The 17,871-nt window shown below is 38.0% G+C and overlaps 1 protein-coding gene and 1 long non-coding RNA gene across 2 annotated transcripts; one reads left to right on the top strand and one right to left on the bottom strand.

The window, feature by feature from the left end:
- Nucleotides 1–3,125: 3,125 nt before the first annotated feature.
- Nucleotides 3,126–15,904, bottom strand: LOC136238303 (heparan sulfate glucosamine 3-O-sulfotransferase 1-like). The gene is made up of 2 exons (XM_066028711.1): nt 15,784–15,904; nt 3,126–4,456 (listed from the first exon to the last, which is right to left on the bottom strand). Exon 2 carries the CDS (start codon nt 4,367–4,369, stop codon nt 3,278–3,280), a length of 1,092 nt encoding a protein of 363 aa, XP_065884783.1. The 5' UTR covers nt 4,370–4,456; nt 15,784–15,904; the 3' UTR covers nt 3,126–3,277.
- On the top strand, nt 8,744–9,269 carry LOC136239400 (uncharacterized). The gene is made up of 3 exons (XR_010693444.1): nt 8,744–8,938; nt 9,015–9,107; nt 9,164–9,269. It is a non-coding gene; the product is annotated as an uncharacterized lncRNA (long non-coding RNA).
- Nucleotides 15,905–17,871: the final 1,967 nt, after the last annotated feature.

The following is a 17,871-nucleotide window of genomic DNA, read 5'->3' as shown; positions in this document are numbered from 1 at the left end:
ATTATTATTACATGTGTTTGATGAGACCCTTACTTTTTCGTGAATGGGTGGGCAATGCCAAGACTACCAAAAATACTGCCACAAGATGAATGAATTTATGACACATCACAATGAACAACGAGCCCTTCACAAAGATGTCAAAAACACTGCCACTATTGAGATAATTCAGTGGCATATTTAGAGTTTCCTGGTGTTTCAAAAACCCCCTCAGTTTGTGGGATTGCAGTAGGAACACCAGACTGTCTTAACTTGGCAGTAATATACAGAATAAATGGGAACAGGACAGGATAGTAACTATACACTGTGTAATAGGAAACTTATATATATATATATATATAATGTGTGTGTGTGTGTGTGTGTGTGTGTGTGTGTGTGTGTGTGTGTGTGTGTGTGTGTGTGTGTGATCCTCAAAAGAGAGAACAAAGCATGCTTTTATGAAGATCGATATACATATTCTAATAGAGAGCAGTCAAAACTACTCTAATAGAACATTCATAATGGAATGTAATTTTAAAATGGATATTATAAATGCAAGACTAACTTGAAATTGAAAAGAAAAATTTATCAGCTAAAACTTTAGCTAGGAGAATCTGGATATGTACTTAGAATACCTCACCAGCCATAAACCATAATGATGTATAGTCTATACCATCCATAAAATCATGAGTCTAGTAAAGTATTTTAAAATTTAAAATCTGTCAGCAACTGGAGGCTGTGCCCCCTAACCTCTGCACCAATAAATCACTACCAAATCTGGCAACCAACTTGGAAAAATCCTACATAGGCCCCTAGAATGCTTACATATGGTACAGCCATTTCCAGGTTGTTACTGTTGTTGCTTTTTTGTTGTTGTTGTTGTTTTGGGGGTAGGGAGGGGGGAGGGGCACAAATCAGAGTGAAACAGGCAAGTGGTGCTCATTAATTTCGTACCCATGGAGGGTTGCTAGATTGTCTATATGATTACATGTAAAAGATTTTATGGACACTACCTATGGAATTAATTGTTAGTCAGTACCTTGAATTACTACAAAGTCTGAGAAATAATCTAACAGGTGCCAAACTGCACACAGTGAACTGTGGATTTCTAATTATTTCACACATGACATAAAGACTGATTTTCCAAAATCGGGTCACATATATTGTTTTAAGACAAAGTCAAACCATAATAATTATATCACATATCATGATAATATTGACATATCGTGGCTTGATAACATGCAACTCTAACACCGAGTTGTACCCTGCTGATAATACAAAGATTTTGCTTTGCACTATTTTACTCCTTCCTGTTTGCAATGCTCACACTATTAATCCCAAATACCACAGCCATCTGTCCTACAACAACCATACAAACTGTTACTAAGCAACAGAAATTCCAAAAATAATCACTGCAAGAGACTGATCACATTTAGTAACCGTGCTATAACTATGGTAACAAATCAGACATGTACATCCAATAGAAATACGCTACACTATTTTAGCCAAATAGAAATAGATTGTATTACTGATTTTTGTCAAGGGATAAACAAGTGTAATACTAATTCTATTGGCTAATCACTTGACATAATATGTCAAGGTGATTTTGAGAGTATTATACTGTAACACATTCACTTGTCAGATTATGATGGATATAAGCCGAGGCCATTAACAAATTTAATTTTTTGTTTAAACTCATGACATTCGGCATAGCCGTTCTTCCATGTCAGAGTACATTGAGACACATACAAATGCACAAGTACAAAGCTGAAAAGCATACAAGACATGACAAATACAAAAAGCAACACAATTAAATAATACACAAATTAACTATTATTAGTCATATAGTGAGTCTTCGTTAAAGTAACAAATTCTCCATGCTTGCGGGGCACTTCAAATGGTACCAGCAAGTGGCACTATGTCGAAAATATTGCTGTGTTCTAGCCAGATGATGGTAAGCGATGTTAGCAAAATAGGTCTTACACCGAGTGTTATAAGTGTGAGAGCGACCAAATGTCATTGGAGGTTGCAGTTGCAGGTACTGGCAACTAAAACAGTGACGATGAAATGCTGCCAAGCTACAGATCTCAATTTCTTCTGGTATGTTAGGCCAACTGATTATCTGAGTCATATGAGGGCATTTTTTATGGTTAGGGCTAACAGGATTTTTCAAAACCATGCTGATATGCGAAATTCAAGGGTATTTCTGTTGGCAATAATTATGAATGCTATCTTGATAGCAAACTGAATCAACTTTCTGAGACTGAAGTTAAGGACAATTTTGTCCATGTAAATTTAAGCTATTGGATACTGTCACTAGCACTTTTTGGTATACCTAAGGAATTTCAAAGCATCTTTTTATGTTAAACTATCAAAGAGGTTGACATTTTGACTGAGATGTTGCTCACAATATTAAGAAAGTCTGAGATTTGGGAAGAAGGAGGGGGGTCCTTCCCCCTTCCCAATAGCCCTAGAATAAATACTGGTTAATTGCAGCTGCTATAGTGCTTCTAGTTGCCACTTGCTGCTGCTGCTGCTTCTACTACCACTGGGGCTGCTGCAGTTGCTTGTGCTTGCTGCTGATGCTGCTACTGCTATTACTGTAACAAGGCTTACAGCATTCAGTATGTGTGTTGAGAACCTGGAGAATGGTGAACAGTTCAGGGATAGATAAGAGGTGAAATCCTCAGCAATTTTTGTACAACTCTCATAGACAAATAATTAATGAAGCACATCTTGCCAGGTTGCACTAGATGTCATTCTGACCAGACCAGATGTCATTCTAAAAGGTTTGCCTCAAGTTTTATAATATTTTACTTTTACATAACTGATAAAAAATGAAATGAGAATCTTACAGTATAGTATAGTGCTGTACTAGGAATCATGGAGGTTTGCACTGTCTAACAAAAAATAACCAGAAACCAGCTACCTCGCAATACCTTCATGGTGCCTTTGCAGGTATAAGCAAGCTCAAAAGTGTTTTCAGTACACAACCTGAAATGCTAGCTCCCAATATGTTCTTACAATTTCTTTTTATTTAGTGGAATAGATAATACACAAACTTGCAAAATTTATAAGTATAGATAATACAAGGACTTGACTCATCAAAATGGTATTATGTATGTGTCAGTGTACTGTAAATTCTGTAATGACATTTGATACTTCCATATATAAATTTTTACATTTGATATTTCATTGTGTGTGTCATAGAGAGAATTACTTGTTACATAATAATTTGATCTGATATATTACAATATATTGCTTGCACTGATATTATTACTAGTTCTAATATTTGGATGAATTACCCTGATATTTCATTCCATTCCAAAGTATTCCACTTCAGTAACTTAAATAACTTGTTATTAAATGCCTCATAAATAGTTATCAGTTTCTTCCTGTCAGATGTGGTCAACTTTCTAAATGACCGCTCCTCCTCCAGTTTCCCTCCAAAGTTGTACATGACTGATGTTATTTGCTGCATCACATGATCTTCAAGAGGTGGTAGACCAACAAACTCCATCACTTCAGTCAAACTCTTCACTGAGTTATCATGCATCTGTTCTGTGTTTAAGATGAGTATGTTCTCAGCTGGGAAGTTACACAACCAATTGTGAAGGTGCACATAGTACAATCCCTCAAACACCATATTATCAGCTGGATGATATGTACATTTCAGTTCGTTGGGATTACCACTAAGTTCCTCCATGCTAACGTCCCCTACTTTCTGGTAAAAGCGGTTAATCTCTCTTTCTACCATGTCTGAAATATTCACTTGCTTACCAAAGCCTTCCCTTTCACGCCGCACTCTCAATCTGAAGTTAGACTGGAACCTCTCTAGAGGGTTCCTCAGTAATACAACCGCCTTAGCTGTCCTGCCACAATTACTGTATAGTATCTGTGGTACATGACAGTTCACTAAGTTACCAACACTGGAATCACCACTCATTTTATCAGTAGGAAACTCTGACACATACGCACTCCAAGGTTTCCTATCGTATTGCCTTTCAAAGAAAAACGTTTCTCCAGCTGCAGTTTCTTGATCCAACCGGACCCCACCAAAATCAGGATGACTGGATAAGTATTGATACATAGAAGTGGTCCCTCCTTTACGAGTTCCTATGATGAACACATGTGGACAATCATCATGTAATGGAGCAGTGTTCAACTGAGTAGAGTTCAACATCATTGATGATGGAGGACAACTGCTGTAATCAAATTCTAAATCACTTCCAATACGAGTAAGTCTTGGAGCTGATTGTGGTGATGAAGCCATATTAGTTGTATAGATAATGATTTGTTGCTTGTTTCTAGTGAATATCATGGTGATGAGAATTAGCATAACCATAGTAATAACTAGCAATCGGACAGGTCTTTGCTGTAATGGTATATTCATCCTCTTCTAGCTATAATGAACTGCAGAAATGTTGAAATCTCTTAACCCTCTTATTTAGCTGACGAATTGTTCACAGACCTGATCAACCTATTAGATTGAAGTGTTAGCAATAAAATTCGCCAGTATAAATCTTATTGGACTATATATGTGTGTCTTTCCAAATTATCTTGATAAAATACTTAATAACAATAAACAGAGCTATGAGTGAAGTGTATTCATGATGTTTACTAAAACCATAAGATAGTGTAAACAATTGATACAAACAGTTAACTGCAAACAAAGCAGTTACACATCGCAGTTACACATCATAGTGACAGATTAACATAACAACGTCCTACTTATGAATCCATATATACATGAATACACACAACATGCCGTGTTCTAGAAAACAATAACTCTCCTTTGGCTGTCATAGTCTATCAGTTATTTGAAAACATTATAGCATTAACAAACAAAAGAGTTACTGGGGCAGGCAGTTGAAAAGTAAGTTTTAAGAAATCTTGGGAGGAAAGTTGCAGTATAGATTTGTTTTAGCCCCAACTTTAAGCCACTCTAAAGCCAAAAATCCTAGACCCTACTGAAACACTACAGCCATATAACAACATTCATGCTGTGCCTCTCCCACACCCCCCCTAGGATGGATACAGGAACTGGCAAGGGGAGGGACACATCCAGACAAAGATGCAAGTTGTCATTTGAATATCAACATTGCATGATTACATCTGAGTGGTCCAAATTAGGTATAAATAGATCGGTTGATTTTAAAGATCTTGTTGAGTAACAAATGACTCAAATTCAAAGCCCTGTTAGAGTAGAGTATCTCAATTGCGTAATGAAATTCTGTTGTAGTTACCTGCTTGATGCCTCCATGTCCCTTTAATGAAGCCCATTTGCACCATGTTTAAAACCGCCAAAGCACACTCAGCATGCTCTATCTAGGAGTGTCTAGAGGCATGCCCACACAGAATTCTTTTTTTCAAAAGTTAGCATTGTAAACTAACAATTTTGACTGAATATTTATTCAAAAATGCATTTGAATAATTTTCTCTTTTAATTGGTTAGTGTCTTTACTTTAAAGGGTGAAGGGCATAGCCTCCTATAAAATTAAAGTTGAGGGGCTCTAACCTCTGCCTGTTGTTATCCCTTAAACAAAAGTAGGACATGATACTTGAAGGTGAAGTGTTAGGGCATTTGCCCCATGCTGGGTCCAGTCCACTCATTGGATAGGGCAAAGTTATGCACCTATCAATTTCTAACCTTATTCCCCACCCCAAGGATAAAGAGGGTTTGGCGTTTATGTCTTGCTCCACCCTTAGTGCTTATGGCAGTTTGGAAGAGTAAAAATTATTGTTATAGATCAATCAAATCCCCTATAGAAATCCTTGGAGTATGGGGAATGACACTGATAGGTACATTGTTAGGTAGAAAATTATTACCTGTTAATGCAGCAGATGATAATTAATATACGGAATGCACCTGTGTTCGATTACTTCGATAACACATTGGTAGTTGATATTGTGAACGATAATCCTTGCATGCTACAGTAGCTCCATGTACATAACTACAAACCTGGAACAGTGATTTAGATATGACAAGCAGAAGAAATGGTGAAACTTTGATGTTTCTATGAGGCTTCTGTAGTTTCGAGAACCAAACCTGGTGAACATTTCACAGCTTATGTTACTAATCTCTCTCTTTTTATTAAACTCAATTTCCTAATTTAGTGTCTTATATATAGGTGGTCTGGTAAAAAGCTACCCCTTAAATTTCATGGGCATTTTGATGACTGGTTTTCAATCCAGACTTTGTGATTCCAGGGCCTAGCTACATGGGATTGCTAAAATTGAAGGCATACACACTTTAGTGCGAGAGGCACACTGGTATGCGAAGCATCAATATCCTTCAACTCTGTAATCAAATAGTGGATTTCCAGAAACTGGTCAAGCAACAATAAAGCAGTCACTCTAATACAACAGTCAAGATAATTACTCTTACAGCATGAATAGTCCTTTATTAGAATCAGTCACATATCATTTGGGTCTATAACTACATCATAAGTTGTCCTGGAGCCCCCACATCAACACCGTGTGTAGTAGAGCTAATAGAATGATATAATTCATTCAAAAAGATCTGTGTCACTGTCCACCTAATTTAATTTGAAAGAAATAGCTTGCATCTTCTGCTACATGGACTGGAGTATTGAGCACCCATACGGGACCTTTATCAAGCAAACTCGATCCATCAACTAGAAATAGTACATGCTATTTCTGGTCAAGAAGTTCTCCTGATAGTATCACAGTAACATATTTAAATTGGTGTCCACTAGAGACCAGAAGAAAACAGTCATGTTTGTTGTTACTGTTTAAACTCTTAGTAAGCAACTCAGTCACATCCCTTGGGAATATGACCAGTACTGAGCTATATGCTCCAAGTTGGATTACCAGAGCCAGCCACTCCATCCAGCTACTAAGACCTACTCAAGAACAAATGTCCACCTCTACTCTTTCCTACCACAGTGCAACTGGAAGCATATACGGATATATACAAAACAGTCATTTTCAGACGTATACGGAGAATGTACAGACAAATACAGAGACGGAGCAAGATGGCAGGCCGTATACAGGTGTATAGCTTGCCAATGAACAATGTTACATATACGTGAATGCCTTCTTCTGTTCACATAATTGTGGTCAAGACTGACTGCATTGTTTGAAACGTCGTCAGGGGCGAATCGCTAATGTGACAAAGAACCAGCCGCAGCTACTGATTGACTGACGCTCGAGTGGCAGTATGGTGCAGCCGAAGCACAGATGGTAGAAGTGACTGATGTTTCGAGTGAGTACTAGTTTGTATGTACAAATATAACAGCAGTTAGCTGCCGTCCTTGTTGAGCTACCAGCGGCCCAATGGGAAGGAAGAACTGGTTTGGGCCCACTCTTGGGTAACTCAGGCACCCTTGTTCGCTTGTCCCTTTTATTCTTTTAGTCAATGGGTCGGAAAAGAGAATGAACAACGGATGAAAAATGCGGCTAGCTACACTCAGGAAGAAAAGAAAGTCTTTGGGTAACATGCTGCCACAAACAGTGTCATGTAGCTACAGTCTCGGTGGACATGGAACAGACTTAAATGCTACAGGTCGTATGTTAGTTATAATTATTTTCAGTTTGTATGAATTTGGTTAGACAATATGAATTCCTAGCCACTCTTTACAAACTTTAGCCAGAGAGATTCTTTGTGATGTACGAAATATCAGCATCATGTTATTAATAAATTTGATTCAAGGAGCAAATGTTAGCAGATTCTTGATGGTAGATATTTACCGCTTCACATAGTAAAACATCTGTTTCTTTGCTGACCCAATGACAAAACAGTGCTCTGGCTGTAGACTAGTTGCTCACCGCCAATCCATATATGGCAGCATACTTCATCTGTTGTCTGAAGAGAAAGTGGCATGGCCACAACAGACTAGTAGAGTCAATCCAATGGTCCCAGCATAGAATCTTGGCTGGCCTGATTTCTGTGGTCCTGGAACAGAGGTGTAAAACTCTGAGTGGGTCAATGAAGGTGAATCCATGACAGAATTAAATTTTGTTGAGTCAGTCTGGCAATGCTTACCCCTTCAAAAAGAACAACAGAAGCTTGCACACATGCAGTAGTACGCACGGGATTGCTTGAGTGTGGGATTGTAAGGGGTCATTCTTTACACATACTCATAAAACTGTTGACACACTTTACTTACCAGTTCTACTCGTCTGGTCTCTTGCGTGAGAATTCTGTGGGATGCTTTGCATCTGTGGGAGCTGGTGCAATGTATTAAGAGACCCATCTGTATCAGATGAGTCCCATACAAATATTAATTATTGTGATACTCCTGTAGTGTGCTTTATTTTAAATCTCTGTACCATGTTATTATAAAGTGCCCAGCTAGTTATTAATATAATAACTACGGTTACAGACAAAAGTGTAACTGTTGCATCTTTGTCTCATCTCTCTTGGGTGTGATGCATGTGACTGGCCTAGCCCAAGCCCAAGACAACATGTGGCCATATATACCCCTTAGCTTTGTGTGCTAATAGTATTGGCAAGAATAAATAATAATTTACTGTAGGTATTGGTATGAATTTTACTTGTGTATACCATGTCCTGTGTACAATATTCTCTACTTATATAGCTACATGTGGGTCTCAAGAATGCCAAATGATGACACAGGCAATTTTAACTCTTAGGAAGGACGTTGGTGAACTGTGAAGTCAGATGACCAACATGAAATTGCAGTAAGGGAAAGTCTATGCAGTGAGCCATTACGATGCAATCAGTGTTATAATTATCACAATTTTTTTAATTTACAACAACTTCATAAATATTATAGGTTTTTGACTGTTATATTCAATTACTTGCTAATGAATTTACTCAAGATGAGAAAGAAAGCTGATGACTATTTTCTTAAGTAGTAATTTTGTCTTATATCTCTAATTCTGTTCACAGAGCAGCACATCAACACTGTGACACCAGCGTTTACAGCGTCAACCATGAAGGAGTGAATGAATCGCACAAACAGTTAAAAAAGAGGTGCACATAAACTACAGATAGTCAGATACTGTAATACGCAAGCTGTATTATGTTGACTGCATATGTCCTTTCATAGAAGAATTACATGCAGGACATGGACCTAAGAGAAGAGGGACGATGAAAGTAATCAGGTGTTACACGTCCTACTAACCACTGTGGAGATCTGACAGTATGTGTATATGTGTACCCTATAATAATTGGTGACTGTGCACTTATGCAATATAGACTTTGGACTGCCTACATTTTTGAAATGCTGGAACATTGAATAAGGCATTGAAGGAAAGTGGATATTGTCTACTCCTTTGTAAACTCTGTATGATGTACGTACCTGCTTGGGTGATTCTGGCAGTAAGTTATTTGTGCTGCATTGACCCTGTGTTTCTAGCAATCTTGAATCTTCAAGGTGCACAAGGGCTGAATATCACAGCGTGGTACGTGGCATGCAAGATGTGGGTCACATGTATGTTTTTATATAGAGTACTCCAAGAGCAGTTAGTTTGAGAGATACCGATGGTTTTGCTAATTTTCATCTCATGTACTACAGCAGTCCCATCAATGACTCCACAAGTTCAGTGCACCTACTCACCTTGAAACCGGCATTGGTAAGTATATTTACAACATGCGAAGTATGAACATTAATGTTAACTATTTGCAGATGAAGAAATGATGTGATTGTTCTCAATATGAAGAAAGCAAGGATTGCCGGGTAGTGTTGTGGGCTCTTGCTACACAGCTCATGCAGTGATGATCAGGCAGAACAGTTATAACTGAAAACTCATTGACTATGAGGTTGTTTTACCTTTTTTTTTCAGTTTCATTATTGTACAACTGTACTTTGTTTTGGCTCACGTGAAATAACAACAATAAATCGAAAGCGACGTCATTAATTGGGTATTTCGGAAGGGATATGGGTCGTCTGAGGGTAAGGCGTGGGTCTAGCAGAAGCGTATACAGCCGTATTGAGGTATGTGTGACTCCGTGTGGGACTATAATATGATTGTACTCGTGACATATACAGAGGTGCCGTCTAAGTTAAGAGTCCAGTTTCGGGACAGACTGATCTATACGTTTGGGTTGACGCTACACGTATGTAATCAGTCTTTGTTTATATACGTGTTGTAGATGCTGCTATACTGATCAGTCTATGCCTCTCATTACGCTGTGTACCCTGTACCATATCAGATTAGAACAATATATCTTTAAAATAATTACTTAGGTAAGGTAACTGTAGAAGAAAATTTCAAGTAAATTTGTTTTGATTCGTAAATTAGTGTGATAGCTACCCTTTATGGCTTTGCTGATTGCACACAATACAGTACAGTAGGTACTGATTATCTGGACACTCAATTATCCAGACTCTCGATTATCCAATACAAATGACTGTTCTATTAGTGTATTTTGAAACTTACTGTATGTTCTATTAGAGTAGTTGAAAAGAGCTGTGTATATAAATGAATGGGATTCACTTAATACAGACAAATTCACTTATCTGAACACATTTATAATTGAACTGACACACAGGTGTTCAGATAATGGAGAACCCACTGCACAATACAATACAATAGTATTAATTGTGATGAACTACTGAAATCACCTCAAATTCAACAGGATCTAGATCTATCCTTCAAAATTTCCTCCCACAAGTGTATGACCCCAGACCCCCTAGATCTAGTTGAGACATAGATAGTATATATAAGGAAAAATCAATTTTTAAGTTTGATTATGGATCATAGGAAAAAGTAGTGAAACAGTGGAGGTCGCCTACACCTGAAGATATACTAGTGGACATTTAATCCCATGTTTCCATGATCCCTAATTGAACTTGTACTTGTTTGTTTACTTTTTTGTAACATTATTATGACTGGTGAATCCATACATACAGCATTAGAATGAAAGGAATGCGCCAGGTGTTTTCATCTGAACGCCTGTCCCAACTATCAATTACTTAGATAGTGAAGTGGTCATTACGCTTCGTTTTCAGTTATAGCATATTACAAACGAAGAACACTGAATGACTATGAGAACTTTGTTCCGTCATGGCATCAACTTGCATGATTGTATGTAGTAGTCTCTGTACTTTTACAAATGAATGTATCATTTTTGTGGCTCTATCAGCCTTCGCTGTCTGCCCTGTATGTAATAAATAAATAAATAAACACTAGGAGGAGGACCTCTACTAGGAGGAGGACCTCTGCAATCAATCCAGTCACAATGGAAAACACGGATGAGATCCCATCAAACGTAGGGAAGCCACCACACGGCACTACTGTGAATCTTTCACCAAAACAGGTTCCTTTACGTTGTACTCTTTATAATTATAAAAGACTGATTTTAATGCATATCATAGACCTCTCCAGTCAGTACCTAGGATCTTGCTGAAGCAGAGGATATTGAAATTTGGTGGTCGCACTGGAAAGATCTCTTTGTTCATGGTATTGTTGCTACAGTTCAATGGTGTATAAAGAAGATGAAGAACTGGCTATCATCTGCCACCATACAGTTAATAAGGATAAAACATTTGTACTGCAGAAAATTAAGAAAGATGTTTACATCTACTTTTCTCAAGCAACATACAATCAATTACGTAATAAGGTCAGATCTGCTATTAGATTTGGTTTCAAAGCATAGGTTGATTCTGTGGCTGAAGATCTTCGCTATAGACAAAAAGCTTTCTGGAATTGGATTAATAAATTGAGATCTTGTCATAATCCTATTCCTCTTATTTATCACAGCAACGATTGATTGATTAATTTATTGTTTTACCTTGACTCCTTGTGATTGGCTAGAAAATCTCTCAAATTTGCCATGTATTCCTTGGACCAAATGTACATTACACCTTTGAAGTATTTTCTGAGCTTTCCGCTCTTAAAACTTGTGGAACTGACAGAATATGTTCTCGACTTCTGAAAGAAGGTGCTGAACAACTGGCTGGTCCGCTTCAATAAATCATTAGCTGCTGGTTTAGTTACCCTTGACTGTCTTTAAGAAGGGTAACAAACATCTCGTCTCTAACTAACTACCTTCCAATTAGTTTCACTCATCTTGGTTTGACTTGTATCCTTGTTAGAGAGAATTATTTTCAACAATTTATATTTACTGTTGGAGTCTCACCAGGTTCTCTTTGGATGTAGGAAAAAATGCTCTACTTTACTCTTGTCTGCAGTTAATGACTGGGCATCCAATTTAAATAAATGGCTCGGTACTCATTGTGTTTTCCTGGACTTTGTAAAGCCCTTCAATTCTGTGTCTCACCAACATTTACTTTTGAAGCTAAAAGCATAATAGTATTGGAGGATCTATGCTTCAATGGTTTTGTTCATTTATTACTAACAGAAGCTAGCGAGTTGTCATTAATGGAATTTGTTCTGATTGGTCTCCAATACTATTGGAGGTCCCACAAGGCTCTATCCTGGGACCCTTACTTGTCATACTATATTTCAATGATTTGCTGTCTGCTCTCCTATGAAATTTTTTGCTGACGATGTGGCTAGCTATGTTTGTTCAGTACAGTCTGTTACTGATTGTAATACCTTCCAACGTAATTGTAGCTTGGTGCTCCAATGGCAGATACATTTAAATCTTTCCAAATGTGAGCTTCTATGCATATCCAACAAACGTTCACCATTGTACTACATCAATAACCATAATCTCCAATTTAGGTTTTTTTTGTCAATAACAATCCATCACAGAACAACCATTTCTCGCATGTTTCTGTTAAAACTACCAAAGTTTCAAACTTTTTGCACCGTCACATGTGCACCTGCCATACTTCCTCCCTTTAGGGAACTTGTTATTCCTGTCTTGGACTATGCTAGTGTTGTATGGAATCCCCACACCCACAAAATATTTCTACATTGAAAAAATACAAAGTCGTGGTGCTCGTTGGGTTTGTGGAAGTAGATTCAACCCTGCTCAAACACAAATATTTTTGGTGGGTAGATAGTGACAGCCACTGTAACTCTTTACAACATTCTTCTGAGGACTTGGGGGATCATTTGAAAGTGTGAACATCATATGATGTGCTCCATCAACATGTCTCCCTATCTCTTCACAACCATTTTACTCTCTCTACTGCTGCAATAAGATCATATTCTCTCTCTCTTATGTAAACAGTCATCCTTAAACTCATATAGGTATTCATTTTTTTGTAAATAGCACTTTCTTTTGGAATTGAATCCCTTGTAACATTTCATCTATTTCCTGCTGTAGATGACTGTTGTATAATTTTCTTTGTTCTAATTAAGTACTATGTAGTCTTCAGTACGGTAATAGGGATCATGAAAGATTGGGCTTTTCTGGCCAAAAAATATCACCCTAAAACCAGCTACCTCACAATACCTTCATGGTACCTTGACAGTATTGGTTAAGCCTAAAAGTGCCTTCAGTATGACCTGAAACACTTCCAAAAGTTGCTATGAATTAAAAATATATATTTAGTGGAAATTCTACTGCCTGACTGACTGACTAACTAATTCCTGTAACTCGATAACTACTAAGATAGGATATGGGCGTGATTTTTTCACTGTTTGATGTCATAGGTGCTTTTTGGCATACTGCAGTACATACAATGCATGCATCATGGACTTACCTTTGTCCTTCTTTGTGTCCCATTTCTTTCTGCTGACAGTCCAAAGTGTTGATTTACAGTAGCACGATGGTGTCCCTATGTTTGTAACAGGAATTGTCTGTATTTTCCATGGAGACTGCATTGATTGCAGAGGCGGTTCTCCTACTGTTCTTCACTTGTAACGTTGTGTAATAGTGAGGCTGAACATAGCTGAAAGCAAAGCGTAATGGCCACTTCACTTTTGAGTTAGTAACTGATAATAACAAAAGACTAATGCTGCAACTACATAACTAGCTACTACTACATAAAGGGGAATACTATAACTAAGGGTAGAGGGGGTTGTCATCATTGTCACTGTCCTGAAAAGCCCAATACTTTCAGATCATTTTAGCATTACAGTGCAACAGAAAGTTGCTGGAGTAAGTTCTTTCTTGCCAGCTTGGGAGTGACACTACTTTGAGGAGTGGTGCAGTCAGCAATACATTTTAATATTTTCAAAGCAAAAGGAGAGTCCAGCACTTCCACTACTAAGGGAACAAATCAGATCCAACCTTCTCATGCTTTTCATCCTTGGCCACCTTTCCAGCTGCTGATCCCTGATATACAGTACTATCATACTGTATGACACCTCCCACCAACCTCTGATACATAGGTATAATATTATAGAGGTTTGCGGAATGCTTGCAATGAAATTGTAGCGACAACCGAAATCGTGATCCATTACTTTGAAATGTGCTGTATTACATCACCACAACTTTGATAGGTCACATTTCTGGTGACTTCCTGTATTGCATAAATCCTCTGTGCCAAATGGTAGTGTAGGGGTGGCCACACACAAACCGTCTGGCATGTGAGGCTAAGGTATAAACTGCAACCAACCATCAGTAGCCTGGTGGCACTCTCATGTAAGAACACAGCCAGACTAACTGCATATTAAAAACTCGCAAATTTTCCTCATGGCGATGTGGAAATATTCCTTCTGAACGCCAAGCACAAAATAGAGGTACCGTATGGCTCCAAATTTTCGTAGCAAAAAAAAATCGTATTTTTCGTAATTGCACTGTAATTACGGTTACATCAAATACGGCATCGCCAATTACGGCATCGCTATTGCCCGGTTACGTTACGTTACGGCTTATTATTTATACTGTATGTCAACGATGTGCCTGACCTCATTGAGAGTAATTTGAAGATGTTTGCAGATGACACCAAGATATACTCGGTCATTAAATCTTTTCATGACAGTCTTAAACTACAACATGATATCAACAAGTTAATGCAATGGTCAAGTGTTTGGTTGCTTAGATTTAACGCAGCCAAATGCAAAGTAATGCAGATTGGTAACTCTCTTCCTGCATCATACACCATGTACGATGGCACTACAAATGTATCTACTGACCTAGAATTAGTGAACGAGGAGGACCTTGGAGTGTGGTGCACAAGTGATCTCAAGCCATCTCTACACTGCCAAAAAGCTGCAGTCAAGGCTACACAGGTTCTTGGGCTTATTAGGCGATCTTTTAGAACTGACTCTACTGATATGTTTATATTTCTGTATAAGATGTATGTTCGACCGCATTTGGAATATTGTGTGCAATCTTGGAGTCCGTACTTGGCCAGAGACATCGACACCCTTGAAAAGGTTCAGAGACGTGCAACTAAACACCTTCGCGGATTAGCCCACTTGACTTATGAAAGCCGTCTTGAAATTCTGGATCTTTATTCTCTGTATTGCAGACGTCAAAGGGGTGATATGATTGAAACATATAAGATACTTAAACGACATTATGACTTGGACCCATCTACATTTTTTACTTTAAATACTGCTACCACCAGGGGCCACTCTCTTAAGCTTTTTAAAGAAAGATCAAGATTACTTGTTAGGCAGAACTTTTTTTACAAATAGACTGAATAGTCAATCTATGGAACTCCTTACCTGACTTTATCATTTCAGCACCAACAGTTGCAACCTTCAAGCTGCGCTTGGATAATTTTTGGAAGCAATCTAGATATGGGGACCTTCAAAGGCCTGCAGCCTAGCCTGGCAAGTTAGCTTGCCTTGGCATCTACAAGCCCATTAAATAATAATAATAATAATAATAATAGCTAGTGCAGCCGGCCAGCCATGCACGGTCCACCGGCTTTTTCTTCTCGAAGACTAAAAGGAGAAAGTTCTTACCAACCCCGAGAAGAAAAAGCGATTACACACACGCACACTAAAGAAAAATGGTTTTGCAGCTGGCGACAGCTATGACACAATGTGTAGCTAGCTACTTACCCTTGTTTGCCGGCACTGATCCGACACTACTATATATACACAACACACTTGGAGTCCTGAGTGGTCAAACGTGGAGTTTCTATAGTCTAGTTTCTCCAAACAGCTAGCTTATACTCTCGTTCGCACCGCGTCATATGAAACACATCAACGGTTTGTTTGCATCTATATAAAGCTGAAAAGTCGTCCGTCTGTCTGTCATGCATTCCTGTGACAAATAAAATAATTTCAGGAAGCATTCGGTGTGCATTATACTTCATGAGAAAACAGCTGTAAAAAAGAAATCTGGGATTTTTCTTACTAACTGTATAGCTAGCTAGCTATTACAGCATTTTAGTCAACTATAGTGATGATAATAGTGAACCTGTGAAGAGTGTTCAGATAGTTACTGTCATCATTATACTGAATGGAATGGATGACTCAAAATAAAAATACTTGCAAAGGAATGGTCAATGTGGAGTTACATGCATGGCCATGTATAGTATTAGTTTCTTGAGCTTGTACAATGTATGCAGTACAAATTGGAGAAGCTTGAGGGATTCGTACTTGTGTTGCTAATCATATATACAATGTTTCAATTGTCTGCACTGTTAAAACAGACTAGAGGTGCTACTTTTAACTGGAACAGTCAATAGGTGTTATAACAACATTTTTCGGTGCTATACCATAGGACATCAGTTTTACAGTAAAAATAGAAGTGTTATGTGGTGGCTAGCACCTGAGGTGTTACTTTTTGACTGAAAAAGTCAACATTTATAATTAGCATTTTTAGGTGCGACCATAGCACATCAGTGAAAACAGAAGTGCTATGGTAGCACCTAAAGGTGCTTTTTGACTGAAGCACTCAAAATTTAGCACTTACAGGTGCTAACATAGCACATCAGTTTTAACAGTGTGTATGAAGATGCTGCTCTATTGTATATTATGTATGGTAAGTGGTCACTAAGGGTCACCATGTAACCCTTACATGGTGAATTGTGTATGCAACAGCCAATGGAAGTTAATTATGCATTCATTTGTTTGGCACTCTGTATATTTATGGACTTCGTTGCAGCTGCACTATATAGCTGCCTGGAATTTGTCATGATGTGGGCAATAGCTATACATGACAAACTCCAGACAGCTACATAGTGCAGCTGTGATGAAATCCATAAATATGCATGCAGAGAGCCAACCAAATGCACATGCAGTTAAAAGTTGTTGACAATGTAGTGACTGACATCATAATGAACTTATAAGATTTCTGTATGTATGTATGTATGCATGCATGTATGTATCACGTATTCTGTACTTATAAATACTTATGTTCGCCTTTGTATAGTTAGCTTATAGTGTTGTACAGTAGTTTATCAAAGCTTATTAATATTCATTCTCACCTTCGTTGCTACTACATCCTACACCATAAATATAAATACTGCCAGACAGTAAAGGTATCCTTCTTGCATGCATGGAGGGACATGCATGCATGGTGCAGTGCTCAGATGGCCCATGGTTCAATTCTGATACTTTTATTACCAATGGTATATTTGTTACCACTGACTTGAGCTACCAGTGAAGGCTGTATACAGTAGATGCATGTTGCCACTGTCAGACCATCTATATATTTATCAAGAACAAATGTAATAGATCTCTGCATGTGCATGGGAAATAGACCAACCTATACCATGATCAACATTCCACTATACTGAAGGAATGTATGCCTGCCATATTGCAGCATTCTAAGGGGCCATATAAACGTTTCTCATCCAAAATAGCAGTGTGGGAGGATATAGATTTTTATTTTATTTTTATCAACTGTAAAGCTTTTAAATAAATAAACTGCATGGATGTCTGAATTAGCTAACTAAAATGACCCAAAATGCAATTTTCTTAGTCTAGTTACCAACTTTAAAAGTGCTGGATGGCTGCACTCAGCCACCAGCGGTACAAATCCTTGAGATGGTAAATATAGTGATGTGGGCACATGGAGGGATGAGAAACTATAATAATTAAAATCAACCTCATACACAGCATAATTTAACTAAGTGTGACTCATACAAACAATCACAACTTTGGAGTGGAGTATAAGCTTTGGCTTCACATGAAAATCAT

This window comes from Dysidea avara, chromosome 11 (genome assembly GCF_963678975.1).
Source record: "Dysidea avara chromosome 11, odDysAvar1.4, whole genome shotgun sequence".
NCBI classification, from domain to species: domain Eukaryota; kingdom Metazoa; phylum Porifera; class Demospongiae; order Dictyoceratida; family Dysideidae; genus Dysidea; species Dysidea avara.
The sequence above is the reverse complement of the archived record's forward strand: the minus strand, read 5'-3'. Positions and strand labels throughout refer to the sequence as shown.

Coding starts and splice junctions, on each gene's coding strand:
- LOC136238303 (XM_066028711.1), bottom strand. CDS start 4,369: ATGAATATACCATTACAGCAAAGACCTGTCCGATTGCTAGTTATTACT.